At 43.8% G+C, this 27,379-nt stretch overlaps 3 protein-coding genes across 15 annotated transcripts in view; 2 read left to right on the forward strand and 1 right to left on the reverse strand.

Annotated features, from left to right (window-relative positions):
• Nucleotides 1–2,538, forward strand: part of notum1b (notum, palmitoleoyl-protein carboxylesterase b) — a 14,837-nt gene extending 12,299 nt beyond the window's left edge. Inside the window, exons 10-11 of the mRNA XM_027029489.3 lie at nucleotides 825–872; nucleotides 1,115–2,538. Coding sequence (XP_026885290.3) covers nucleotides 825–872; nucleotides 1,115–1,445 — 379 coding nt within the window. The 3' untranslated portion in view covers nucleotides 1,446–2,538. The remainder of the gene's footprint in view (nucleotides 1–824; nucleotides 873–1,114) is intronic.
• A 76-nt stretch (nucleotides 2,539–2,614) lies between these two features.
• Nucleotides 2,615–20,330, reverse strand: tmc6b (transmembrane channel-like 6b). 9 transcript variants are annotated; one of them, XM_035529203.2, is made up of 22 exons: nucleotides 18,845–19,056; nucleotides 18,330–18,691; nucleotides 15,518–15,686; nucleotides 14,806–14,933; nucleotides 13,054–13,188; nucleotides 12,415–12,579; nucleotides 12,148–12,256; nucleotides 10,527–10,611; nucleotides 9,842–10,099; nucleotides 9,297–9,463; nucleotides 8,896–9,040; nucleotides 7,660–7,815; nucleotides 6,985–7,190; nucleotides 6,759–6,852; nucleotides 6,178–6,275; nucleotides 5,945–6,040; nucleotides 5,474–5,549; nucleotides 5,210–5,343; nucleotides 4,863–5,039; nucleotides 3,876–3,954; nucleotides 3,522–3,614; nucleotides 2,615–3,429 (listed from the first exon to the last, which is right to left on the reverse strand). In XM_035529203.2, the coding sequence occupies exons 3-22, from the start codon at nucleotides 15,574–15,576 to the stop codon at nucleotides 3,415–3,417; spliced, it is 2,475 nt and encodes an 824-aa protein (XP_035385096.1). In that variant the 5' UTR covers nucleotides 15,577–15,686; nucleotides 18,330–18,691; nucleotides 18,845–19,056; the 3' UTR covers nucleotides 2,615–3,414. The 9 variants fall into 9 exon arrangements, 7 of the variants coding, with proteins under 7 accessions (XP_035385096.1, XP_026885285.2, XP_026885286.2 ...); XM_027029484.3 differs by lacking the exons at nucleotides 18,330–18,691; nucleotides 18,845–19,056 and adding an exon at nucleotides 20,236–20,330; XM_027029485.3 differs by lacking the exons at nucleotides 18,330–18,691; nucleotides 18,845–19,056 and adding an exon at nucleotides 20,230–20,321.
• Nucleotides 20,331–20,448: 118 nt separating this feature from the next.
• tmc8 (transmembrane channel-like 8) lies at nucleotides 20,449–27,279 on the forward strand. Of its 5 annotated transcripts, none has more exons than XR_014122512.1 (17): nucleotides 20,449–20,631; nucleotides 21,447–21,672; nucleotides 21,962–22,110; nucleotides 22,192–22,314; nucleotides 22,407–22,459; nucleotides 22,557–22,669; nucleotides 23,098–23,245; nucleotides 23,516–23,677; nucleotides 23,881–24,035; nucleotides 24,260–24,326; nucleotides 24,428–24,525; nucleotides 24,748–24,934; nucleotides 25,039–25,169; nucleotides 25,303–25,449; nucleotides 25,574–25,652; nucleotides 26,061–26,262; nucleotides 26,726–27,279. XR_014122512.1 is itself a non-coding variant. In XM_027029476.3 (17 exons), the coding sequence occupies exons 1-16, from the start codon at nucleotides 20,586–20,588 to the stop codon at nucleotides 26,151–26,153; spliced, it is 1,977 nt and encodes a 658-aa protein (XP_026885277.2). In that variant the 5' UTR covers nucleotides 20,449–20,585; the 3' UTR covers nucleotides 26,154–26,166; nucleotides 26,726–27,279. The 5 variants fall into 5 exon arrangements, 1 of the variants encoding a protein (XP_026885277.2); XR_003412015.3 differs by having other exon boundaries at nucleotides 26,061–26,223; XR_014122513.1 differs by having other exon boundaries at nucleotides 21,450–21,672.
• The last annotated feature ends 100 nt before the right edge of the window (nucleotides 27,280–27,379 follow it).

Here is a 27,379-nt window from a genome sequence, read left to right on the forward strand (position 1 = left end):
TAACAATATTAGTGATGCACTAAGAGGAATAAAAACGCCAGGTGCAGGATCCGTGTGCACGCTGATCTGACTATCAGCCATCGGACAGCAGCAGGCCGTTGGATGGGGTCAGTAAATGACCTGTCACCTGTACTTAGTGTGGTGTGTTGTGCTGGTCCTTCTCAGCACGAAACAACATAAACTGCAGGAACAGAAAACAGGAACAACATGAAACATTTGTCATGACCTTGACGTTACTGTGTGTAATTTTACGGAGGTTTACTGGAGTTCAAGAGGTGGGAGTCACTTGGAACTCAGCATACTCGTGATCAGAAGCCTAGAAGCAGCTATTTCCGTTTGAGTTATTTTCTTTGGCGCAGGCATAGAACGTCAGTGCATGTTGTTCATCGGCTGCAGTCTATTTGGTGTGCTCAATAGGACTATAAATACACACAGATGACAAAGGGTGACAATGAGCTGACAGAAAGTGACTATTAGTCACTTACAGTTGGCTTTAATTTCCTCAGTGTCAATTCGGTGTGTCTCTAGCCCTACGTATGCAACACGGCCCTGTTCCCAGGTCCTTTCTGAGACATTTAACACTTCAACCAAAGGGGTTTTCTAGCCATTTGACATGAACATGCCACTCACAAGCTGACCTCATTGCTCTTGGGAATATTTACGGCATTTAGCTGACGCTTTTATCCAAAACGACAATTACAATTATGACTGAGTACAACTTGAGCAATATTTGCTCGGGGGCCCAACAGTGGCAACTTGGCTTTTGTACATGGCCAAAAAGATGACTGGTAGAATCTGATTGCCTCTTTTGTTGTGACTAACAGGGCCATGTTTGCACCAGCCTGTTTATCACATGAGGTCATCACCAGAAAGTGAGTATTCCCCCTTCCCTAGTTGTTGATATTCCACCTTCCCTGTCAGTATTCCCTCTTTCCTGACTGCATAGGGCACATTTTACCTTTATTCATGTTTCTTTTCATGTCATGTTTTTGGTTGGTTCTCCTTTCATTGATTGATGTAATGCCTGTGCCTCTCCTTCCCTTCTTCTCTCTCTCTCTCTCTCTCTCTCTCTCTCTCTCTCTCTCTCTCTCTCTCTCTCTCTCTCTCTCTCTAGTTATTGGACAGAGGTACAGGTGAAGGGCACCTCTCTCCCTCGCGCCCTGCAGTGTTGGGACCGCAGCCTCCACAGTAGCCTCCGCGACCATGGCAACAGCACCAGGGGCCTTCCCCGCCTGCCGCCCAGGAGCTGCCCCCTGCATCTGATCGATAGCTGCCCCTGGCCCCACTGCAACCCCACATGCCCCACCGTCCGCGACCAGCTGACGGGGAAGGAGATGAGCGCCATCCAGTTCCTGACCCACATGGGCTTCGACGTGCAGCGTATGGCTCAGCAGCAGGGAATGGACCCCAGCAAGCTACTGGGCATGCTCAACAGCGGCAGCTGAGCACACGCGGGCTGATGGCAGCATGAACACGGACACACATGGCGTGAGCGCATGAGTTGGGCCACAAAATGGCTGCATGAACTGGAGTTCGTCCGTGTTGCGTTCAGTACAGGACACTTTGACACAAGCAACCTGGCTTAAGATATGGATTTATTCAAATTATATTATTCATTTACTTTTTGCATTTCTTTGCTGAGGATACATAGAGACTGTTTTAACAGAGGATGCAAATCCACCTAAAACATACATAATATATATTTGCATAAACTGTTTATATACATATTACTGATGATGCTAGAGACAGCCATCCAGCTCTCCTGACTTCACTGATGAAACTTGGAGGTAGATTCACTGTAAGCTTTCGCCCCCTGCTGGCGCCTCAGACACATTACATCAGAGCCTGTAAGGGTTTTTTCCATCGTCTCTCACGTCTAGCTTGTGGATGGTGTTTTTCAGGACATTGACACATTAATAGTGGGGGTTTTTTTTGTTTGTTTGTTGTTGTTCTGATATATTTTAAAGCAACCTTGGGCATGAGAAAGGAGCTATATAATGTAAATGATTATTACTGTCAAGAACATCGCACTGCAGCATCATGGCAGCATGTCAGAAGACAGGAAAGTGACCGTTCCAAAACAAGTGCTGTGGTGCTACAATGCAGCGTCGCTTCTCTTCAGTTATACATTGTGTAGCACTTTTGCACCTCCTACAGTTTGACAGTAAAGAGTTTTACTGAACTGCTTTAAGGACTTGCCGGGCCAGAGCTCTTAAGGGCGAACCAAGGCACAACCACGATGACATCTGGCCATGGGAGAGGGCAGGAACACCAGAACACAAGTGGCTGTCGATCACCAAGAGGCCCCATCTGTCATGGCAGTGTGAGACGCAAGCTCGTGTGTGGATGAGTACAGTACATTCTTAAAGAAACATGCCTGGTCATGTCAGATAACAAAGTTTCAGCCTTTAAACTCCACACCATGTTTTGTAACATCTCTAAACAGATGATAAACGTAAGCTACATGAAGTTATCTATTTATTTTAATATGTAAATCATATTTGTGATTAACTCTGAGACAGAGAAGAGCTTCTTTGTAAAGTGTATATAACTTGAAACTTTCTTTGCCATTTGGATTGCATGTCTTTGTAATAAATCTTATGGTACAAGATAATCAGGGCAAAAAACACCTTCAATTTAATGCACAATTTCATAGCTTTGTAAATGTTTGTGCATCATATGGCTTTCAATTTTGGACTTTATTTAAAATGTATTATTTAAAAAACATTCAAACATACAAAATTATATTTGCTATAGTACAAAAAAAGAGCTTAAACCTTAAACAATAAAGTGATTTTTGCTTATTGGTTTTGGCCCTGTAATGTCTTAGAAAGAAATTAAATATCTTAACTACATCCCATTTTCACAGTCAGAATTGTAAAAGTTCCTGAAGGTGGACATAAAACATGCAACCTAAATAAAATTACCAAAACATAAATAAAAGCTTTTGAAGAACTGGCCCTACAGGCACCAAGCTTTCTCAGTGGTGGGGTGCCAGGAGCACATATTTAGTTCCATTTTATGCTACTTTGTTCTACACCAACATCTGTTTCTTATAAGAACAGAATGGCATTTCATACTAAAAGGTTTCTACAAATGTGAAAGTCTCTGCTAGAAGCAGTTTGAAGTAGTTTTCAGGCAGTTTGAAGTGGTTTTTCCAGCAGTTCGAAGTAGGGAAACTGTTTGGATCCAGTTCCATGGAAGGAACCTTGATAAAATTACCAGGCAGTTCATTTTCAGTGGTTTGAGGGCTTTTCACTGGCTACGGGATTTCTCGGTGCCAAGTCCTGGTATGGCATACAGAGACACTGCAGACGTATTCCCACTGGACTGTTAATATTCCTCCATGACAACAGGGGGCTCCAGCTGCAATTTCTCACTTTCAAAAGAACAGCTGAACCATGGGAGAAGTCATCAGAAACTGGATTCCTGAAACAGATGAACAGAAAACCATTATAGCTTTAGCTTTAAAAAATGATTTACTTTCTCATACGTGTGTGTGGTGTATAGGGGTGGCTGACCTCACTCATTGTCCTTATGCGCCGTGAAATTGGACGTTTCCGTTCATGAATTTCTTGTAGTCTTGTGATCAAAAACTTCTTGTCCTCCCCCTCCTGACCACACGAACATTGTGAATTATGACAATTAGGAGATGAGAGACAGGAAGGATATTTTCATTACAGTTTACATGTTTTTCTGCCTGGAGGTTGACGTTTTGACTTGCTGGCTTTTACCGGTATTCACATTCCCCATGACCAAGGCTCACACCTTGCCTTCCAGCAACAGGCCTAACTGGTTAATGCTGTTTCATTGCTAAGACATCGCAAACACATTACAGAGTGCTTCTTTAAAGAGGGTAACTTAGTTAGTCTTACATTTTCAATCTGCTCCTGTAACAGTTCAATAATCTTCCTCTGTCCATCCACCACTTGAATGTGGAAGTAGATCACGATTCTTAAAAGGAAAGAAACGCAAAATAAATGACTCAACTCTACTCACACCACTGAGCATTGTTCCAACAGTTATGCTGTTTTGGTAGAGGGTCATAAAGTTAGAGAAACAGAGCCAGAGACACAGCAATCATCTCCTCATTCCTGTTTTTGTTCATTGTGTGCCCATATAATTACACCACCCTCCCTACACACACTGCAAAAACATGTGTTGTTTTACCATCCTGTTAAAACCTTTTATGGCCTGTTAGTTTTATAATATATTATAATATTGCTCTTCTTGTTTACTTCATTATTATTTTTTACATTTGTATTATTGACATTAGTACATTAGTTTAGGGCTGTCACAATATCGGATTTTAACTACACAGCCAAATGAATTCACAATAATGATATTTTTTATAATATATACTATTTTATAATATAGAACATTTGAACAAAATATGTACAAGACGCAGCCCCCTTTAAGAGGCACCAAACTTACCAATCATGCTACGAACAAGCAACTGCTTGTGGTTAGAGTTTAAAGGAGAGCTTCTTATGAGCAGACCAAAGCTCCTTTAGCGTTAGACACATTTTTCTTCTTTTTTGTTGTGCTTACATGGCTTAAAGTGAGTAACTGAGGACATGACATGAATTTCTGTTTGCTGATATTAGTCATTATGATAAGTGGCAGGCTACTTATACTATGCTAAGATAATGAAGTTCATAGCTGTAATGCCAACAAATAAACATTATTGGGGTTTTTTCTTTCCTCTTGTCATTACAAGTATTGTTTTCTGATACTGTTACAATTTCAAGTCAAGTATTTGGCAATATTTAACTACATACAATCATGCTAATAAAATCAACTTGAACTGACCAAAGACAGAGAGAGAGAGATGGAACATGCAGGAACACGCAGGAACTCACAGGAACACACCGGCAGCGAGGAAGAGGAAGAAGGGGTTCTCCACCAGGTATGCATGAGCCCAGCTCAGCCATTTGAAGCGAGTGTTGGCTGTCGCCAGATCCTCTACCCATCTCTTCCCCGCCTGAAACATGGTGCCGAGACCTCGGAAGGGGCCACAGCTCGGAGACGGCTTGATCCTGCCCCGCGGGGGCCGGAGGAACATGCAGGAACACGTAGAAACGCGCAGGACCATGCAGGCACACGCAGGGGACAGCAGGGAAGATTGACGGTAAGGAACCAAAGGTATTGAGGTGAAGCATGATTACGCACATATGTGTGTCTGCTGGGGAATGAGGCATTCTCTCACGTCCACATGGTGTAGGTGACGCAGACAGCTGCTCCCAGGAAGGAGGGGAAGCAGAGGAGGGTGATGAAGAAGGTGGTCATCTGACTAGCTAGCCAGGGCTTCCTGGGAGCCTGACAGTTCATCATCAGACTCATCTAGAGACAAAGAGAGAGAGAGAGCGAGAGAGAGAGGCCTCAATGATCAAAAACTAAATCTGAAAATGGAACCAAAAACAGACTCTCCTCTCTGTCTCTGCTGTACATGTATGGGGTCTGAAAGCTTCACCTTCTTTATATAGAACAGGAGTAGCAGCTTGGTGACCTGAACTGCTGGCAGGAGAGGAGTGAATAGCACTCCCAACCTGCACACAAACAGCGGATTAGCACACAAACAAGCAGATTTGTATATACACACACACACACACACACACACACACACACACACACACACACGGGAGATGAGAAGGAAAACACAGCAGATTAACACAAAATCACAGATTGGCACACAAACAAGCAGATAAGTATACAGATGATTAGCACACACACACACACACACACACACACACACACACACACACACATACACACACACACACACACACACAGCAGATTAGCAGGAAAACAGCAGATTAACACACTCACAGATTAGCGCACAAACATGTGGGTTAGCATACAAACACAACCAATCAGTCCTCCATTTTCTACTTATCTGATATATTTTATAGACTGAGCAGGGCATTATGGGATGTGCAGTTACCAGGCTAGTGTCTGTCCATAAATAAGCTCCAGAACGTTCCGTGCTATATCAAACACTGGCTTCCTTTTCTTCTTTAGGACCTTCTGCGTAAACAGTCTGGGAGTAGGGGCCAAGGACAGGGAGGGGGTCAGTTTAGAAAAGCAATAGAAGCAATTGGAGCAATAGAAATCCGTCTTAGTTCTGTGCTCACTGTGCTGTGCACTCTGAGTGATACGGCGCGGCAGGTGGCTCACCTCCAGAGGAGCTCTCCAATTAAGGTATCCAGCATGGTGAAGATGAAGTCCATCAACAGGAATCGGTATAACTCCTGCCCCACGAAACTCTCCCAACACTGAGAAGAATACACCCAGACAGTTTTATGAATGGGGGAATATATGCACGTATTTGTGCAACATTATCATGCTACCGGCTGTACTGCCCTTAGTCACGATATGAAGGCTCTTCTCACACTTTTAATGTTGCATTCCACTTAAACACCAACTCTTTTCACTTAAGAGAGGGACTTATATCTTGAACATTATTTAGGATTACAATGAAAAATCCGGAGTCTTTACCAAAAGAAAAAACCACCAGTCCTTCATGAAAACAGTGAAACAGAAAGGATGTGGTACTACAGGAATAAAAGTATCCTGAAAAGAGCAACTAAGACTACAGTGCCCCTAGCTGAAAAAGCTTCTTAAAGTGTGCTTTGGTAACTGCAAATACACTGGCAGTTTAATAAAAGTTCTTACAGGACCTCTGAAATAAACATAAGCACAGAGGCTCCGTCCTGACACAGTCAGCACAAATCCGGGTTCATTTGTTTTTGTGTCACCTGTAGATCCATGCACTTCGGATGTTGGACCGCCACCCTCCCCAGCCAGTGAAAGCACAGCACTCCAAGCATGCTCACTTTCAGCATCAGGTTCCTGAAGAAGACAGTGTGTGAGAACACGGAGCAAAAATGGATCCTTCTGAATCCTTCAGGAGGTAGTCAGGGCTAAACAGACCCTCCCAATGCAAGGGGCTCAGTATCTTGGCCACGGCACCGGGGCGACTACCTGAAGATGGCGACGTAGTTGCGCTTGCTGGGAGAGTCGTACTCCTCCATCCAGGCCACGGTGTTGAAAAAGCCGGGCATGAGGAGGTTGACGGAGGACACAACGGTTGGCAGAGCCAACAGGCTGGCCTCCTTCAACAAGACGCTCCCAGAGCTTTCAGCAGTCTGAGAGGAGTTTGAGCAGGAATGCTTATGGTCAATCAGGTCCTGGAGCAGACAGACAGACACACACACACAGACAGAGTGAGAGAAACAGAGAGAGACATGGAGACACAAAGACAGAAAGAGAGATGTAAAAAACTCGAAAGCTCAGATGCTGAACCACAGACATTTGTTTTGACATGTCTAGAAAGCCTGGAGGGGCCCGACATGTACACACAACTCTAAGGAATTTTGACAGGCGCAGCCCTGCTCCAGCACTAAAAACAATTACCTGCTTAATGTGCAGAAACACACACACAAACAGGCTGAGAAGGGCAGCAGCTGCCTTCGGTGAAACACAGTGAGCTCAAGATCGAACAGCAAGTTAGCATGTGGCCAGGTAAATTAGTTTGCAGAGCAAGACTCTAAAGATAAGAATGTAGGTAACATTTTTCCAGTAGAGTGAGCTTTTGATGGGTGTGTGAGTGTCTGGGTTTCTGGGTAATGGCAGCGAGGGGACTGGTGTGAGCTTCACCTTGTGCATGTACTCAGAGAAGTAGTAGACAGCCAAGGCGCATGCCACAGTGCTACCGATGCAGATGAACCAAGCTAGCAGCTGCACAGACACAGTAAACAGACACCGCAGCCAGGAGCTCTTCACCTCCTTACGGTTCACCTCCGCCACCAGCTCCTACACACATGAACCCACAGAGGGGAAGGTAGACACACACACACACACACACACACAAACACACAAAGTGGAGAAGATAAACAGAAGTGATAAAACAATGAAGCTAAAATGTTTCATTTCTGGCAGCATTGCTTATGACTTACACTTAGTACAGTTTATTACAATATGATGTAAAATCCCTATCTGCAGCGAGCAGACCAAAGCACATCAGTTTCCATGCACACACTGCAGTTTTAGCGAGGGCCATTCTCTGACCACTCATCTGTTGGCCAAATCATTTTCTGATGCTATGCCTAATCACCTTATAACACCTTATATAATCACCTTATATAATCACCTTCAACCATGTGTTGCGGTTGCCCCTGACTTGGTATTTTGGTTGCTCACGACGACACCTTCCACGTGATCCTTGTTTCGCTTTTCCTTGCCCTTGATGTTTCACACGTGTCTGCTTTGTTACCCCTAACTTGTGTTATCTGCCCCAGGTATTTCCTGCTGTGCTCTGTGTATATATAGTCTTTGTTTCTGTGTTTCTTTGGTCAGTTACTGTCAGTAACATTTTCTCTCTCTCGCTGTCACTCTACCTCGTCATTGTTAGAAGATTGCATTGCCTTTCTCTCCATGTGTCTTTGCCACGTCTTTTGGTTTGTAGCAAAGTTCTTTGGTTTATCTTTTGTGCTCGTTTCTTGTTTTGTTTTGCCTTTGTGTTCCCTATTCCTGGTGCTTTGATTTGTTTCATTAGTTTTCCTTGTAATTTCATTTGTTTTCCTTCATTTCCTTCATATTCAGCGCCTCTTGTGCTTACATTCTGCCTCATGCCTCACGCTTGTCTGAGCGTCACACCAAGCCATCTGATTAGCAGCAAGGCTGTGCTAAGCATGGCTAGGAATGGCTGGGCTACACTCTTGTTATTATACACTTAAGCAATAAATGTGTAATAAAGCAGCAGAGTGTAAGAGCAAAACAGTTAGACAACATAAACGCTTAAAAACAGAATTCTGGACCAGATGTGTTCGTGTGTGTGTGTGTGTGTGTGTGTGTGTGTGTGTGTGTGCGCGCACATATGCACACGTTCCGTACTTTGAGCTGGGTGGAGATGTTCTCACACTGCAGTTTAACTGAAGATTTCTTGATGACTTTGAAGTCCCAGCAGCTGAAGACCTTTATGGTGAGCAGACCTTTAGACCGGTCGACACGGAAACTCTGCCCAAATGACTGGGACATGCTAGGAGTATAGACATAAGAATGTGTATAACTGTATATGCCTGATAATTACACACTGGCAGGCCTTAACATAATTCTACCCAATCGAAGTGAATAGTATTATCTTCTCACAGACATTGTTTACAATACCCCGATCCCACTACGTTACTAATAACCAAAAACCCAAGTACTTTGCATTGTAAGCGTTGTAGAATTTGGCCTGCCTTTTAAACATAGCTGAAGATTCTGTTGTTTTCCCGGGACAGAGCGTCGCTCACCTGTACACGAGGATAATGCAGGTGATGAAGAAAGCCACTCCGATAGTGAAGAAGTAGGCCAGAGGCATGTTATAGGAGAGGTGTGAACCACAGGAATTACTGCAGGGCTTCTGAAGGGTGTAGTTACTGTAGTAGCCATAGTACAGCAATGAGTCAGAGAAATAGCCCTGAAAGAGAGAGAGAGAGAGAGAGAGAGAGAGAGAGAGAGAGAGAGAGAGAGAGAGAGAGAGAGAGAGGCGGGGTGTTGCAGAGTGAGAAGAAAAGGGGAAAATACAAAATACAGATATAAATCATATCATTATAAGTAGACACACAAGACAATTGGTTTCTCAAAAAACGGCATTTCGCGGATAATAGAAGACAAATGCTATATTGCAAGGCGTACAGCCTATTAAGTAACACTGAGCCTAGCTGGCTAACGCAATATTCATGGCCACCTATTTGGCACGGCGCTAATTATAAGATTGACCACTAATTTCCAGCGGCCTCAGCTTGATCAGTCTTGCTCATGAAAATCAAAGGCAAGAGAAGGGGAACCATCTTACCGCCCCCGTGAGCAGCTCCAGGCCAAAGTGGACTGGTGCAGTCTTCTTCAGCACGGGGGGCCGCACCGCCTGGGGGACCACCAGAAATAGGCCTGTCACCAGCAACAGGAAAACGTTGAAGAAGAAGAGGGTCCTGAGGAAGACGAAGTATGAGAGGACGCCCGTGCCGAAGCGCCCGCTCACTGTCTTCAGGGCTGTCTGCCACAGCTGCATCGAGGAGACAAAGGAGAGCCAGCTGTATCGGCCATTCCTCAGAGCCTGAGAGAGAGAGAGAAAAGCACATTCACCTCACACACACTAAGGGCCTTTCTGGCTTTTTAATGTTTAAACATTAACAGCCACACCAAACTACTTGTTCTTTCTTTACACTGTAATAATAATTTTAAAAAATGATAGAAGGATGTTATGCCCAGACCCAAAACAGCAAAAAAGAGCCAGAATAACTTATCACTCATCTTTACGGTCAATTGCAGGTTAGGGTCAACCCTTTTGCCGGGAAAACCATTAAGAACACAATTCTGCTGAGACTCTGACAGGCTATTAGAAGAAAGAAGGCCAGGGCTTATTAATGGTATGGTAAAAGCATACTCTCTGCCATAATCTCAAAGCTCCCTTCTGGCATGAATTAGTGAGTGGGTATGGCTAATAAAGGCTAATAAGGATGCTATGATGATGAGGGACTCACAATGATGATGTAATCCTTGAAATGGCTGCAGCAGGGAATCTCATGAGGAGAGGGAGAGTGGATGGTTTTATTAGAGGCCAAACGCCTGCAGGAGAAAGAAAGAAAGAGTCGACTGCACCAACACCAGACCAAACCCAATTGCTGTTGCAAACCCCAGGAACCACACTCAGCCCCACACTGCCACGCCCACTCGCACCCCCCCCCCCCCCCCCCGATCTGGTTCACTAGAGCTCTAGCACACACCTGATCCTCATTCTCCTCATTACTGCCCCTTTTATAAGCTTCCCTCCCCTGCGTTCACATCGCGAAGTATTGTTACTCCATGGTGCATACCGAGCATTCTAGTATTGTTTGGCTTCATGGTTTCCGACTGCTGCCTGTTTTTTAGACCTCGTCTCCCGCCTGACCCCTGGACACAACCCCTGGACTCTGCCCTTTGTAACTGACCTTAGAACGACCTGACCGCGAATACCTGCCTGATCCCCAAGGATTTCTTTGATTTCGCAATTAAAACCGCTTGCAATTGGATCCCCTTCCTTGTTTGTGTGTTCAATCATTACACATTATCGCCATCACACCCAAACAAAGACAATGGCCTTCATATCCAAATACATTCACCTTCATACACTTACAAACACAATAACCATCTAACCCACCAAAACGATTACCATCACTCTCATATAAACAGGACCATCATACAGACGCAAAGACGCCCACACCAATATAATGATCATCATACCATAAAAACCTTTAGGTTTTAAGACCACAGAGTAAAGTTCATGAACAAACTTTATGTTGATAAAACCAGTTGAAGATGCCTAATGAGCTATAGAATGTACTGTCAAAATGTACATAGTAAATTTTCATGGTTTTGGTTTACATGGCATTAATAATTAAATTCACATGCAGAGGTTTACAAGAAAGGAATATTTGGGGTTATTAGAGAGAAGAGCAAATAACACTGAGAACATTTTATGGTCACTGCACTTGGCAGCTGCCCTTGTCGAAAGGGACTTACAGAAGGTCCACGGTCGCGATCGCAGTCCTCTACTTTCACTACAAACTGTGTCAGAAATGGTCGCACTATGAAGCCTTCAGGAAAGAATCCGCAGCCATAGGAACTTCCTCTTCTGTGAGGGGGTGGTGTGAAGCCCGGTGTGAACCCCCAGATGAGCAGCATGGGTGTGACTCTGGATGAATGTTGGAGGTGCGTGGGACACACGGGACATAGGAAGCACATGGGTGTACTCCTGAAAGAGGGACGTGTGACGGGAGGAGGGGGACGTGTGACGGAATGACATTCGTAGGAGTAACGGGTGGAGTTCCCCATCTGGGATTGCAGCTCTGCTTCCAAGTGGGGTTGTTGTCCTTTGCTACACTGGGAATTGAACATTTTGCTGGAATTGAATTGGAGTTGAATTTTTTATGTGTGCCTATTTCTTGGCCAAAAACACAGATTATTTGTGTGGGGTGGGTTTTAGATTTTTTGTGGGGGAATGGATATGCCCAGGATTTTCGGGACACATGGAAATGGCGTCCAGCTTAGGTGTAGGTCACACAAAGCATGACTTAGCGACTCAATAGGAAGTCCACACAAAGACAATAATGAAAAATTAAATACCTCAGCTCACTCTTCTCTGCCAGATTCAGAGGGATGGCTTTTAGCATGCGCACGCGCTCGCCCACAGACAGGTTCTGCAAGTTATTTATGAGTTGCTCCTTCTTATTCTCTAAACACATGCGCACAAACACACATTCGGATGCATTATTCACACTCTCTACTAAATGGCATCAGTTTTTTATTTCATACCCCACTAATGGCATAAGCTGAATTTCATATCTGCCCTCTCTATCGCTTCCTACCACACACGCACGCTCACACGCTCACCCTCCGCCTCGAAGTGGGCAGCGTCGCTCTCCACGCGGTAGCCGCAGATGCTAGGTCGGGCGGAGCGGGAGAAGGAGTGGATAGAAGGCCGGTGACTTTGCCTGCGTCTGCAGAGCTGCATGGTGCGGCTGTAATACTGGGAGAGGATGGCCCCCCGACTGCGCCCTGGTGCCAGCGATGGAGGGTGGGACGGGGAGAGAGGGAGAGAGAGTGAAAGATATTAGAAGAAAAGAATATGACCCTAGCCCGTGACACTCCAGCTGAATAGACTCCATTATTTATGAGGCCCAGTAGTCTGCTTTCAGATCTCAAGCATTCTTATAATCAGGAGACAGACACACACGCACACGCACACATGCGCACACACACACGCACACACGCACACGCGCGCACGCACACACACATGCACGCACACACGCACGCACACACACACACGCACGCACACACACACACGCGCGCGCGCACACACACACACACACGCACACACATGCACACACGCACGCACACACACACGCGCACACACGCACGCATGCACACACACACGCACGCACATGCACGCATGCACACACACACACACACACATGCACACGCACGCACACGCACACACACACGCACACACACACGCGCACATGCACTGACCGATGGTGCGGCTAGGCATGGAGGAGAGCACTCGGAGTGTGTCTGAGGACCAGCGCTCCACAAGTGGGTCTGCAGCACTGCCACTGCTGTCAGCACCTACAGAGCTGGCAGGACCACTCAGGGATAAAGCGTCATCTGCAACACACATACATTCATGAACACATCAAAAAGACTCCGAGCTTGCGTGCGTGCCTGTGTGTGTGTGCGTGTGTGTGTGTGTGTGTGTGTGTGTGTGTGTGGGTGTGCGTGCTTTTGTGTATGTTCTGTGCACGAGTATGTGATCAAAATATGGCCACTATGACTGGCTAAAGGATGGTTATAATTACACCTTACTGTACAAGTATACACATATACTGTATATATACTGTACATAGGTAGCGTAAGGTGTTGTGGCCCGAGTGCCGTAGGGCGAGGGGCAGGACGCACAGACTCCACCAACTGGGACGAACATTTATTAACATAAACGACAGCGGCACTCACGTATTACAAACGATACGCATGAATATGAAACGATTGACGTCAAACAAACACGATACACAAGAATACATCTAACATAAACAGGTTACATTTAGACATTACGCCGACAATAAGCAACACCCTGCACACTTTAACACGGGTTTATATACATTGGGATGAACAAGGTGCAAGTGTGGTTACAAACACAGCCCTCCCACTGCACGTGGCGGGCCAAACCACGTGACTCGCGGGAGGCGAGCGTTCCGTGACAGAACCCCCTCCCAAGGGGCGCGGCTGCCGACGCGTCCGTCCAATGAACGCGAACCTGGCCCACCCAGTACCAGCCTGGCCAGGTGCCTCCAACAAGGGAGACCTCACAGCAAGAGGAAGAAAGGCAGCTTCCCTGCCTCTCTCCGGGCAGTCCGGTACGCTCCAACAAATGTTGCGCCTGTACAAACAAAAGGCGCAAACAAACGCACAATAGCGCCCACACAAAAACATAAGGCACTGTGAGGTGGCGCCCACCGTCTCCGCAGACGCCTTGACGTGTCCGTGGCCTCAACAGACATGCGAGGGTGCACGTTCACCCCGGTTCCAGACGTGCTACCTCCCCTAATGGTCCTCCTCTCTCCTGCTGTTCTAGGAGCGTCCCAGAGGTGGTTTGCCTCCGAGGCTTTGGGCAGACCCATCCAGTCTTGCTGGCGAGTCCGCTGAGGGGAAGGGACTCAGGAGATCCCGCTGGCTCCACCAGACCGCCCTCTTTCTGGTCCTTGCGGTGCCCCTCGGTCCTCCTTGGCCCAGGCTCAACAGCCTCAGGCCCACTCCCCCTTAAGAAATTCCTGGGGGTGTTCCCCTCCATCTCTGGAGAAGACACGGATAGCGATTGCAGTCCTCTCCCCAATATCCTGGGATCCAGAAGGCAGTGCAGGGGGTGTCCACGCACCTCCCGTTAGGAAGTGCGTTCTTTGTCGAGGGAATAGGGGTCCTGTAGCGGTGGGTTATTGTTTGTCTGCTGACGTATGTAAAACGCGTAAGTGGTCATTTGTTAGATGTGACTGTAGCCTGTGTTTAGTTAAATGTATAAGTCATGTCTGTGGTTAATGTTGTGTGTGAGTGCCACTGTTCTACATGTTTTATGTCAATAAATGTTTCACATTGAGGGAGTCTGTGCGTTCTGCTCCACGCCCATCGGCACTTGACAACGTTACAGGTAGATGTAAGTGCAGGTGTTTCTAATGAGGGTGTCACTGTAGGTGCACTTCTCTTTATCTTTTCCCTAGCCAAGCGTATGTGCACCTTTTGATTTCTCCTCTGTCTCCAGTGGACACATCTCTATGGCCTCTTTATAGCTGTCCAGGTCTTGAGTCTGTTCCTGGATAAGCTGGCTAAAGGAGTGGTGAACCCCTTCTTCATCCACAGGACTTCTAAAACACAAAAGACACACCCACACAGGTAAACGCTTACAGCCTGCTCACTACAGGTGCACCAAAACAAATAAACCTTCCCATCAGACACTGCCTAAACCAGCTACTGTTCATGCCACACTAGTTTATTACTATCTATAAACATAGCTTGCTGTTATGTGAGTGCGGAGTGTGTGCGTGCGCGTGCATGTGTGTTTGTGCGGACGTGATGGTATGGAGAACTGCAGTCACACATCTCCATCTCAGAAGACCAAAACCAAAGGAAGTGACTTGCACATGATGTCACCGCATCAGCAGTCACATGTACGGGGCACAAACAAACAAGTGAAACAAAGGGCCCTGTCTACTGCAGCCCGGGGTCAGTGCCTCGGCTGCAACCCCAGAGGACAAAGAGGGAGCATGGAAACCCTCCCCTGTGCTGGCCCTCGCATGGGCAAGTGATAGTAAGCACTCATGGCCCGAATGCTCCAGCTCACAACTGGAAGAGAAGGAGAGAGCGAGAGAGGAAGTGCGGTACCACAGAGGCACAAGAAAGATAAGGTACGAGAAAGTGGCACTAGATGCAAAGTGAGAGGAGCACGTACTCGAATGCGGCCTCCGAGAAGAAGGCGTCCGCGTCGAAGCCTACGCCGTGGGCTGCCATCGCCCCCCGGACTGAGGGTCCCGTCTCACAGCGTCACTCAACAACGGTTGATAGGAAGGAGAATAGCACTTCAGTTTCACTTCTACTTCTTGTCATTCTGTTTCAAGAACCTGAGAGAGAGAGAGAGAGATGATTAAAGGGTTAGCTACTGTGCTATGTTGCAACATGCCTGTCAGGAACCGGCTGTGTAAAAACCTATACATGCCCACATCAGCTGAAACAAGAAAGAACAAGAACAACTGCCCTCAACACATCACAGCTGCACATTTTATAACGACAGGAGGCAATCCTGAATGTCTCCAGTGAGACATTTCCAAACATCTCCCCCATCTGCAATCTTTAACATGCATCTTGCTTTAAAGTGATGCTACTGCCTTACAGAAAATCCAGTGTGTTAATGGCATAGCACTTCGTACTCCATGAGCAGGCAACAGTGACCTGCTTTTTAGTCATGCAAAAGGATTTTTCTGATTATAATATGCTTTGGCTTCTACAGATGCTAATTATATAGCAACTGAGTGTGCAGACGCACACGTGATATACAAGAGGTTTCCATGTCAAGAACACTGAAACAAAGATTAAAGGATGAGCCAGTCACATCATGGGCATACACATGATGCAATTCCGGAAGGGACACAACAATGCAGATTTCCTGCTACAACACACCCAATTTGGCCTGGATAAGCCTGAGAGTTGAAGTAGGTATGTTAGACTAGGAAAGGGACATCAAACTAGGCAGTACACTGTCGCTCTGGGATCAGTTCAGAGTACCACTACATTCAGACCTTAGCTTTGTCACATAGCAGCAATTCACACCCCTGCTCCTGCAGATCAGTTTCAATTTGGAAACCTTTCAGACATTCACAATCTGGCAGGTATTTTGATAACACCGATTTAATGCACCTACTACTGTACATGACTAATCATTTAACTACCAAAAGGAACATTTAGGAAAAGCACTAAATATAAAGGTAAAGACATACTGTACAATTACAGACACAGCTAAGCCTTTAAGAGCCTCAAACATTATTTGCTAGAGACATGAGATTAATTTAGCAATGGACAACATGTACCAGGATGAGAAACATGCACATGTAAGCAGAGAGCAAACAAAACCCACAGTAAGAGGGACACTTTCACAATAACACTTAAAGGCGAAACAAACTAATAACAAGTCCCTTCTCTTAACTCCTTGACTTAAAGACTTAAAGGATATCCGTTGCTGGGGCAATTAATAGCATAGGCACACACTTAGCTGTGAGGAAAGAGGTACCCTGGGGACTTTATGTGTACGTAAGAGGAGGTCTTTTTTCCTGGAACTAGGACACTGATGACATCATCAGAGGCCTGTGACCTGAAGTTATTGGAAACCTAAGTGAGCATAGGAAATGTGACTGACCTTGTAGGAAACAAACCGCCGGCGTGTGCAGCTCTGGGGAAAAACTCTGTATGTGCTTCATTGTTTCAGTGCTTTGTTATATGTTCACCTAGAGCACCTCTTGTAGCGCTCTCTTCTGAAATGACGTGTGGAACAACTTAAAATGCAGCTGTTACTCATTCTTTGTGTGTGCGTTTGTAACTCTTATTGGGTGGCCGTAAGGGAGTTGGGAGTTAAAGGAGTGACTGAGAGGCAGCAAGACTGAGAAGGAGCGAGAGAGAGAGAGAGAGAGAGAGAGAGAGAGAGAGAGAGAGAGAGAGAGAGAGAGAGAGAGAGAGAAGGAGGCTTATGGTACAGTGCATAGAGTGCCTCTATGCAAAAAAGGCTGATTTCAGCACTCTGGTTTGACCACGTGCACCTAACACTGCATGGAGCCTTTTCCACACACACACACACGCACATGCACATCCCTGATCCTGTAACTGTCACTGTTACTGCAACCACAGGTATCAAACTAGGAAGTTTATTCATGTGTAAAACTGCAGCATGTAAAGATTAGTGTGACAGAATCTCATTTAAAACGTTAACCCAAACATTATCTGAGCCAACCCAAAACAATGTATTGCTTTTCTCATCACTGGAAATGTCTGCTGATGTGTCTTTAATGTATGATAAGAAACAGACAATGACTGCACAGCTACATGGGCCGCCGTGTGTATTACTGGGACTAAACCTTAGCCTGTACTGAGAAGGGTGGCCATGATAAAGCATGCAGCTTGACCTTTCTCTCCAGAACACCAGAGGATGCATAGACGCCTGCCAAAAACATGTTCAGAATACTCTGTGGGCTTTGAGAAATTCCCTATATAGGCAGCATCTTTAGAAACTACATTTATTATTATTATTATTATTATTATTATTATTATTATTATTAATATAAACAAATAAACATGTCGTGATTATGTCATATTCATGTACAGCAAGTCTGTGTCTAGAGGAGTTGAATGAGCCTAGCCTGTTGACAAATACAAAATGTCAAAAGAGCTGAACATATTTGGAGTTTCACAAACTTTCAGAGATTTAGATGAAGCACCGTCATTAATATTTAAAAAAAAAATATGCATCCCACAGTCGTCTTAAGAGACAGAAAAAGTTAAATTGGGTACACACACACACACACACACACACACACACACACACACACACACACACACACACACACTCGGCTACAAAATGGCCAAACACTGGTGGATAAAATCCAGACATCACTATGGAAACTATGGAGGTTTCCAACACCAAGAAACACCATTAACCTGAAATGATAAAACTCAAATTGCTCCTCCCACTCAAATTGTTTAATTGTTTTTGCCCTTACCTTAGATAGGTTAATAGTGTTGTCCAAGAATGAGTTCATGTCAGATAAAAGCTTTAAAATACACAGCAAAGCCATACATACAGACGCAAGATTTAAAGTTACAGTAAGGGTGATTTCGAGAGCAATGAAATCCACACGAACTCTTCTTCCCTTAAACGTACCCACAGCCTACGGTCATCGCGCATCGTGACAAGAGGAAATGTAAATATCCTAGTTTTTTGCAGTCTTGCGGGTGCCGTGGGAAGCATGTTTTGGTAAATGACCAGTGGCTAACCAGATGTCCTATGTTGACTAGGATCATTGTATTCATTCTTCTTTTTTTTTTTTTTTTTTTCCAAATCCGTATTCCACCTCGGCAGATCCTGCAGAACATGTCATTCGAAACACAGTAAAATTGCGTGTGTCCGTAAACCCATGTTTTATCCGTTTCACTATATATATATATTTTTCCCTTAAATGTAGCAATAACAAAGCCAGATCTGTTGACATTTCTAAACAAAACAGACCTTACTTACCCAAGTTCATTCATGTTGCCACTAACAAAACTGTACGCAGGCTACATTGTGTGTACATAAGTAGAGCGGACTTTCGTTTCACGGGGGTGGAAAGTCTTTAACAAACAAACAGAACAATTCTAAAAAAAATACATGTCTTAATTAGCTTTCTACTTGAGATAGAAAAATCATTTATGAACAGACATATTTAGGGTTTATACTAAACCCTAATAAACCAATGGAAACTTTTCAAAGTTTCAGAACAGTGGTACAGTCCCATTCATTGTTAAGAATGCAGTGACGTCTGACTATAGGCTATTACGTTTGATTGGACGTTTGATTTGCTTATAGTTACTGATTTACCGATATTAATCATAACCGTAGTTAGGAAAATCATATCATTTAGATCTAAAATATATTCACAGTGGCATTAATAAATATTGCTTTCTGACTTTTCCTTCTTTTCCATTCTTTTTTCTTCAGTTAAATCTGACAGATTTCCACTTCACACATACTGTAAAATAATGTTCACAAGGCTTGAAAAGAAAAATATTACATCAGCATTACTGCAATTCTCAGTTGTCTTGTCTCTAAAAACAAATACCACACTGTAAAATGTTTTTCTTTAGTAATGCAACCACATCCGGTACCTATTCTCCTCGCCAAGATATTCCACATCGTCGTGTCAGCATTAGTGATATGTAAAGGCGTGTAAGAGGATTCATTCTTTATGTGAAAATGCAATCGATTCTACTTCTATAGCAAATCCACGAAGCTGTACTGCAGTTTACATGCGTGCGCGCGCACACACACACACACACACACACAGTTCAGTAGTTCATGTTAGGCAATGATCAGGCATTGTTTGAACTGCCTTTCACATGTTCCACACACAGAGAAACTCAACAAACCACAGGGAAAGAAGTGTGATTCTCTTATACCACTTTCTGATGAAACCTCTGCTCCTCCAGACCCATCTAGTACCATATGACAAAGAGAGGTTGAGTGTGTGTGTGTGTGTGTGTGTGTGTGTGTGTGTGTGTGTGTGTGTGAGTGTGTGTGTGTGTGTGTGTGTGTGTGTGTGTGTGTGTGTGTGTGTGTGTGTGTGTGTGTGTGTGTGAGTGTGTGTGTGTGTGTGTGTGTGTGTGTGTGTGTGTGTGTGTGTGTGTGTGTGTGTGTGTGCTTGTTGGTGTGGGTGGGTGCATTCAACTTTCATGGGTTCCTATTCCTCTCTATCATATAGAAATCTAAAACTAGCAACTTAAAACTAGTAACAAGAAAAGCAAAGTGCTAAAAGAGTTCAAATTAAACATGTAATGTGTAAAAGATAAAAGATGAAATTAAAGACAGAATAAGTTAAGAATGAAAAGAAATAAATGTGCATTGTACTGCACAACCATGCTCACTCATACATAGAGCTCCCAGCAATCCAGCAGTCCACAAGGTTCAAGCTTCAGCTTTGGATCTGTACGTAGACATAGCCTACCTCTACAACTGTTCAAAAGCTAGAGCAGTTAAGTGATGTCAAAGACTTTCTGCATTGGCATAACGCCCACTTGAGCATGTGTTGCATGACTTCCTGTAAGCAATGATGCTTGTTGCTCTTCACAGAAGAGTTCTCTGAATCTTGTGCCACTACCCTGGCCCTACGTCTGCACCCTTGTTTTGAGTTAATTTTTGTATCTTGTGTGTAGTGTGTGTGTGTGTGTGTGTGTGTGGGTGTGTGTGTGTGTGTGTGTTAAATGTACTTACTGAAAAAAATATGGCAGATGAACAAAGAAGCACCAGCTTCCAAAGACTATCATCAGGTGAGTGTTTTCAGTTTAATCAGAGTCTATGTGTATCCATTTATGTGTTTGTGCTGGTATGTTTCTGTATGTATGGTTTCTGTACTGGTTTTGTATTTGTATCTCTCTTTTTGCCTCCCTCTTTCTCTCTTTTTAATGTCTTGCATGGGAGCACGACTAAGAGAAAACAAGTGATACAAGCCTAGACAATGGTAACGCTAAGTATGCACGATAAAGCATCTTGAGCCCATTCTGCTTCGATTCAATGGCAGATCATCCGCTTTGCACACTGAGCCTTCCCTAGTGACTCTGACTTCCTTCTCTGAATCATGCCTGTGGTTGTACTTTCCACTGTGTTTTTTGCTGCCTGAGCCCCTTGCAACTGTTAACCATGGGTCTTCTCTCAGTGAAAGAGTTATGGTGTTGTTTTAAAAGTGGCAGCTTGTGCATGTCACCCAGTTTGATGCAAACAAGTGTGGTCACAGACACATGTAAGCCTAGCACAGATATAACCATTCATGCAGTCTATACACTGGGGTCCTTTCATTTAAGGCACTGAGCTGATGCTCTTATCCAAAGCAACTCACAATCATGATTGAGTCAGTACAACTTGAACAATTGCTCAGGGGCCCAACAGTGGCAACGGTGGGGCTTGAACCAGCAACCTTCTGATTACAAGTCAAGTACTTTAGCCTCTGAGCTACAGTGCACTGCGGGAGTCACCATATTAAACAGAGACTCACTGTCACAGAGGTTGGAAATAAGACCGCATACCACTGGTGACCCCAAAGAACTGAATACACATGAGCTCCTTTTTTTTGTCTACATACTGACAGCAGACAGCACTGTCTCTACTGGCTCGGACGACTCTTACGAGTACTACCAGACTGACATCTATGAGCAGCTGCCCAGCACACTGACCAAACGGAGGTGGCAGCAGGTGGAACAGACTTATGAGGTCGGGTCCTGCGAATATGACCTTTTACCTCCGTCCATAGACCGGGACCCCCACCAACCACTTAATATGCTGCCCCTCTGCATGCAGGAAAAGCGAAACCTCAGGTGTGTAAGAACACTAATTGCCAGAGAGCAGCTTGGCATCTGAGATTTGCCTATGTTTCCGATTTAGTTGTAGAGGAAGAGCCAGCTGTCTTTTAGCAGATAAAATTAGAGGTACCTCTTCTTTTTTTTACAAAAATATGTCAATATTTACTGCCAAGATAGAAAAATGATAAATTCTCAAACTGCACCTTTGATATTTTTGGAAAAAGTTATACTTTTTGGGGCCTGTTTGGACTGTTTTTTTTGGTGTGCGAGTCATTCTGTTTTGACCCTATTTACTGCCGTTCAGGGATAGACGCCACCAGGAAAGACTCAGGATTGGATTCTGGGCCTCTTGGAGGCAGAGTCAACAAATCGCAAGGAGGCGACTGAGGGAGCAGGTGGGGAGATTCTTCTCAGGACTGCTGCCATGGAAACACACGCTGCATAAAATTGAAGGTGAGAATGTGCTTTAGCATGTGTTGTTTGCTTGCTTTAATGTAAACTTTAACCTCTTTCATCCTCTAATCTCCTTTACAGGCAGATTTGGTGTGGGGGTAAAGGCGTACTTTGTGTTCCTTAGGTACCTCATTTGCCTAAATCTACTGAACTGTGCCATCATTACTGGTTTTGTGCTAGTACCATCACTGTATCACAAATCCTGTAAGTACACTGAAACATTAATGCCCTTTTAGAGGGGTCCCTTCTTGGAGTCTTCATTGACTTTACTTTATCTATCATATGTGAATTTGTAGGGGAAGACTACAAATCTGACAATAAGTCCATTTTACACATTTTTCTGGGCTCCGTGAGTTGCTTCACACACCCTTTGCTTAGACATTAATGTACTGATTCATCCTGCAGTGTCACTTTTCATTTTCTTTTCCACTCCTTGTGTCTGGCAGGGTTTTCTGGAGGGATCTCCACTTTTTTATGGTTTCTACCAAAAAATACCGCTCTTCTTCCACACTGGCATGGGCACCATACTCTTCCTTAGTCTCATCATGATAGTCCGCAGGTCAGACCGCCTTCTGCACCGTTAGAGTATTGTTTTACTGAAGTTATTTGGTGGTAGAGCATCTAGTCTTCAATAATCTGGTTTATGTTATTTTATACAGTGTAATATAATCAACAGATTAGCTGCAAATTAGCTACATTTTTACATAGTAACAATGATAGATTTGTACTAACTTAAACTAACTGTACAAGTTACTATCACATAGACTGCAGCTTTTTCCTAAGATAAATCATAATCTCTATTTCTAGAACTTTGTGAACATTTCCCAAAATGTACTATTTTCTTGACACCGTAGTACAACTAATTTTTGTGTTTTCCTTTTGTGTACCTTTCCTCATTTAGAAGTGTACTTTAGGCAAATGAAAATCACTGTGTTTCCACTGAACACTGAACACTGGTGAACATTGTGGGCTTCTTCCCTTTCACAGGATGGTGGTGGGCTATAAGCACATGTGGCTGATGGGAAAGCATTTCAGTCTCAATGTGAGCTACAAGGTGTTCTATGGCTGGGACTTCTGCATCCAGGACCCCCAGGCAGCCTCACTCGAGCATAGCTTTATCAGAAACGAGCTCAAGGTAAGCTCCTCAAGACTGGTCTGAGACACAAGTGTACATTTGCAGTCCCACATGATTAAAACACAGTAATTAGTTCAGATGGTGAAGTTGCATTGTTTCATAGAAATTTTCATAGTCATGGAATTTACACTTTCTGGCCTTTATCTCACACACTCCTTACATACATGCCTTAAAAACACACACACACACACACACGCACGCACGCACGCACGCACACACACACACACACACACACACACACACACACACACACACACACACACACACTAGATGGATCTGGAGGAGCAGAGGTTTCGTCAGAAAGTCTCCGAGCGTTCCATGAAGCAGTGGGCATGCCTCTACTTCCTGAGAGGGATTCTCAACTTTGTGGTGGTGGTGCTTTTGTGTGGCTCCTTCACCCTCATCTATTACGCCATAATCTCTGCTGAAAAGGTAAGAAGAACAGAGAAAATATATGCCTCAAATAATGTGCCTAAAACACATATTTAGTGTTTATATAGCAATACATAGCACATAAAACACATGAAAAACAGAGTGCAAAATATTCTTCTCTTAGCTTGTCTACTACTCTCCTCCCCTCCCCTCCCCTCTCCTCTTCTCCTCTCCTCTCCTCTCCTCTCTCTCTCTCTCTCCAGAAAGAATCTTTCCACTGGACTGTGAAGCTCCTGATGAACTATCTTCCACCCATCACTATTACAGTAGTCAACTTCCTGCTGCCTCATGTTTTCTCCAGGATATCAATGTTTGAAGACTACTTCCTCACCACCCAACTTAATCTCACATTAGTTCGGTAGGCACTCACAACCTCTCATCTCTAACTTGCTTAAAACATACCCATCAAATTATACCAGCATCATTTTTACTATAAATCCATTAGTGTGGTATATGTTATTAGCACTATCTGTGTCCAAACTTTAACCTCATCTTGTGTAATAGTGTAATGGTTTTGCCACACACATTTTGCTGATGCAGAATGTATTATAACTGGATTGCACCAAAATTGATTCCTAACAGGAGTATCTTCCTGAAGCTAGGGACCTTAGCAATTTATATCATCTTTATCACAATTCAAAATAACACAGTGAGTTATGAAATATGTAATTCCGCCTCACAGTTTTAACACATACTGTTTCTGTTGTGTTAATCCACACTGATATTTTTCCTGTGGGTTTGCTTTCTCAGTGTGCAGAGAATGAGTTCGGCAAAGAAATGTATAAACTCACCATATTTCAGCTCTTGGCATGTTTCTGCAACACTTTCTTGATTGTCTACCTCAAAAGGTAAGATCGCTCATGTCATTCACCTCATCATCAGAGAAGCTAGAATAATTAGTCTCATTGAGTGTTCATAAACAATAATATGTTTAATCTTCTAACTATGCTCTGTTATATGGATTTAATTGTTTGTAGTCCATGTTTCATACTACAGCCTGATATTTAAAACTATTGGGTATCTTGTTTGGAGACTACATGCACATTTTGTACTCTCTGGTATCCCTGTAGGTTGCTAGCAGAGAAGTACCCCTCCTCTAAGCTTGCAAGGATGATAGGCATACAAGAGTTTGTGATCCCATTAAACGTGTTGGATTTGGTGTACAGTCAGACAGTCACTTGGGTTGGAGTCTTCTACTGCCCCCTGCTGCCAGGCATTAGCACAATAAAGCTACTGGCCATCTTCTACATGAAAAAGGTGTGGACAGCACAGTGTTTATCAAAAACTTTTTTTTTAGTGTAACAACATGATAAAATATTTCTCTCTCTCCCCCCCCCCCCCCCCGGTTCTTCACTGCCCAGTTCACTGTCATGCGATGTTGTGTTCCGGCTCAGAGATTGTTCCGGACCTCCAGTTCTGCCGTTCTGTTTCACTTTATGCTCTTACTGGGCCTCATAATGTCTTTTGTGACAATTGGTGTCAACAGCATTAGGTAAAGCCCTATTTTTAATAAATCATTGTTATTTATTAAGATTCTGAATGAACATAAGGTTCAGTGGGCAACCTATCTGAACAGTTAACTTATGTTTAACTCCCACATGTTCTCTTGCTATTCCATACCTTAGGTCTGATGCTGGGTGTGGCCCATTGGGCAATGATACCATGTACAGTGTGATGGATAAGTTTGTGAAAACACTCCCAATCTCTGCTCAAACTACCATAAGTTACATCACATCTGAGGCCTTTATATTCGCACTCATATTGGCTGAGATGTAAGTTGTGTGTGTGTGTGTGTGTGTGTGTGCGCACGTGTGTATTTGTGTGTGCTTTCTGTGTGCTTTCTGTGTATGTATTCACAGTATGTGTTTTTCTAGTTTGATTTTTGATGTTTTACAGAATCATCCTGACATCGTTTGTGTCCCATGGCCGGGCCAATCGAAAGACCATCGAGAGACTGAAGGACATGCTGGTGATGGTAAGTGCAGCTTTCTGATCAGTGGAGGGTCGAGCTTTAGCAGGGTGGCTTAAACTCTACATACTCTTAAAGTATTTGTATTAAAATTTGTTTAATGTTTTGTGTAAATCAAGGATTTTCACAGCTTGGTCCTGGAGAACAGTGACCTAGCATAGTTTGGTGAGTTCCCTGCTCTCAATTATTGATGAGATTAATCATCAAAACGTGCAGGACATCTGCTCCTCCAGGACCCGAGCAGGGTGCCTCTGGTCTGGATGGTACACCTGCCATCAGATCAGATCTGTTCCGTCATCAGTAACAGAAGAGGGAACAGAACTGTCCTGGGTTTCAAGACAGTTCTTGGGTTTGGCCTTAAACGCAGACAGATAATTGTTTCTTCTGTGCCTTTCGCATGCTGCCGGGTTCCAGTGCAGCTCAGATAAGCGTTACCTGGTGAAGCAACATTCCACATGGCTCAGGCAACGATACAGAAGCTCAGAAACGGAGGCCTTGGGGAAGTGAACGGCTGCTCGAGGTCAGAGAAAGAAAACCTCACTTCTGCTTAGCTCCTATGATCCAAGGATCCAAACAAGTTTGTAACACTCATATGGAAACTTGTTTAGAATTATTGGTGAGAAAATGAATAATTTTAAAAAGCTTCTGAATAGCATAGTACATTTTCTGAACTTTGTGAAATGTTTGGAGGACTCATGGGATTCAATAAACTTGTCTGTGCAGTCACAGTGGGGTAAGATGGAGGCTGAGCTCAAGCCAGTGTTGGTACCAGATTTTACACAAATATATTGAGTCAGGTGTTTTTTGAAAAGCAGCATGACACGGCGATCCTTCTAGAGGATAAGTGACTTAACTGCACTACAAAACTTTAAACAAGGTTAATGGTCATGCTGAAACATAATACAGGATTTTCTTTTGTAGTTTTCAGCACAGAGAAAACTAGGCATGTTCTCAGAATCTCACCTTCAGACTCTTAGAGATTCTGTATTCTAAGATTACATATGTCAAGATCACTGACCGTAAACAAATAAAAATAAAAATAAATAAATAGTTGATGCAACTCCACTCCTCTCCAAAAGATGGCGAGACCTTCCAGATTATTCTCCTAGACTGAGGATAGAGAAGAGAAGAAGAGAAGAAGAGCAGACATCGTGAAAACGCCGGTGTTGAGGTTTGCCAGATGCAACCTAAAGCTGATCTGGGATCAGCTCTGTGACTTAATTTAAAATTAAGGTGATCGGCACAAAAGAAACCTGTCTTCTTGTTCCTGCCAGTAAGAAGTAATTTTAGTTTGATATTTTTTTTAGCTTTTAATTTTTTTTAACTTCTGTATTTTGTTGAGAAAATAAATAGTTTACTTCCATTATCGATCATTTAGGAAAAGAAAAAATACGCATGTAATTAAAGCATAACGAATATTAGCATTATGTTAAAGCTTGTTGGTCACTACTAGCTTCCACTTTTTTGGTATCCAAATTAGCATATTTGGTAAAATATTCTTTTAAAATATTTTGTACAATTTTTTTTGTATTAACCTCATGTGGCGTATGTAATGCCATCTTCTATTCAGATGTAACAATAATATGAGAGTTTGTTTTTCTTTTCATGCTATTTTTTCAATAAATTCCATCGATAGCAATATGGGTTTGATTTGTATTATGTCTACTCTACAGTTAAAAACATACAGGCACTCTTTATCTACTGCTTACACATTTGCAGAACCACCCTAGGAC

Source organism: Electrophorus electricus, chromosome 3, assembly GCF_041902795.1.
Source record: "Electrophorus electricus isolate QZ-2024a chromosome 3, ASM4190279v1, whole genome shotgun sequence".
Lineage (NCBI taxonomy): Eukaryota > Metazoa > Chordata > Actinopteri > Gymnotiformes > Gymnotidae > Electrophorus > Electrophorus electricus.

Excerpts from the sequence above, each read along its gene's own strand:
- tmc8 (XM_027029476.3), top strand. The coding sequence starts at position 20,586 with ATGGCAGATGAACAAAGAAGCACCAGCTTCCAAAGACTATCATCAG. Across the intron at positions 22,670-23,097 it reads CTCATCATGATAGTCCGCAG|GATGGTGGTGGGCTATAAGC; the intron begins GTCAGACCGCCT and ends TCCCTTTCACAG. Across the intron at positions 25,450-25,573 it reads GCACTCATATTGGCTGAGAT|AATCATCCTGACATCGTTTG; the intron begins GTAAGTTGTGTG and ends GATGTTTTACAG.
- tmc6b (XM_027029484.3), bottom strand. The coding sequence starts at position 15,576 with ATGGCAGCCCACGGCGTAGGCTTCGACGCGGACGCCTTCTTCTCGGAG. Across the intron at positions 7,816-8,895 it reads ACATCTCCACCCAGCTCAAA|GAGCTGGTGGCGGAGGTGAA; the intron begins GTACGGAACGTG and ends TCATGTGTGTAG. Across the intron at positions 7,191-7,659 it reads TCTCTGAGTACATGCACAAG|GACCTGATTGACCATAAGCA; the intron begins GTGAAGCTCACA and ends TGTCTGCTCCAG.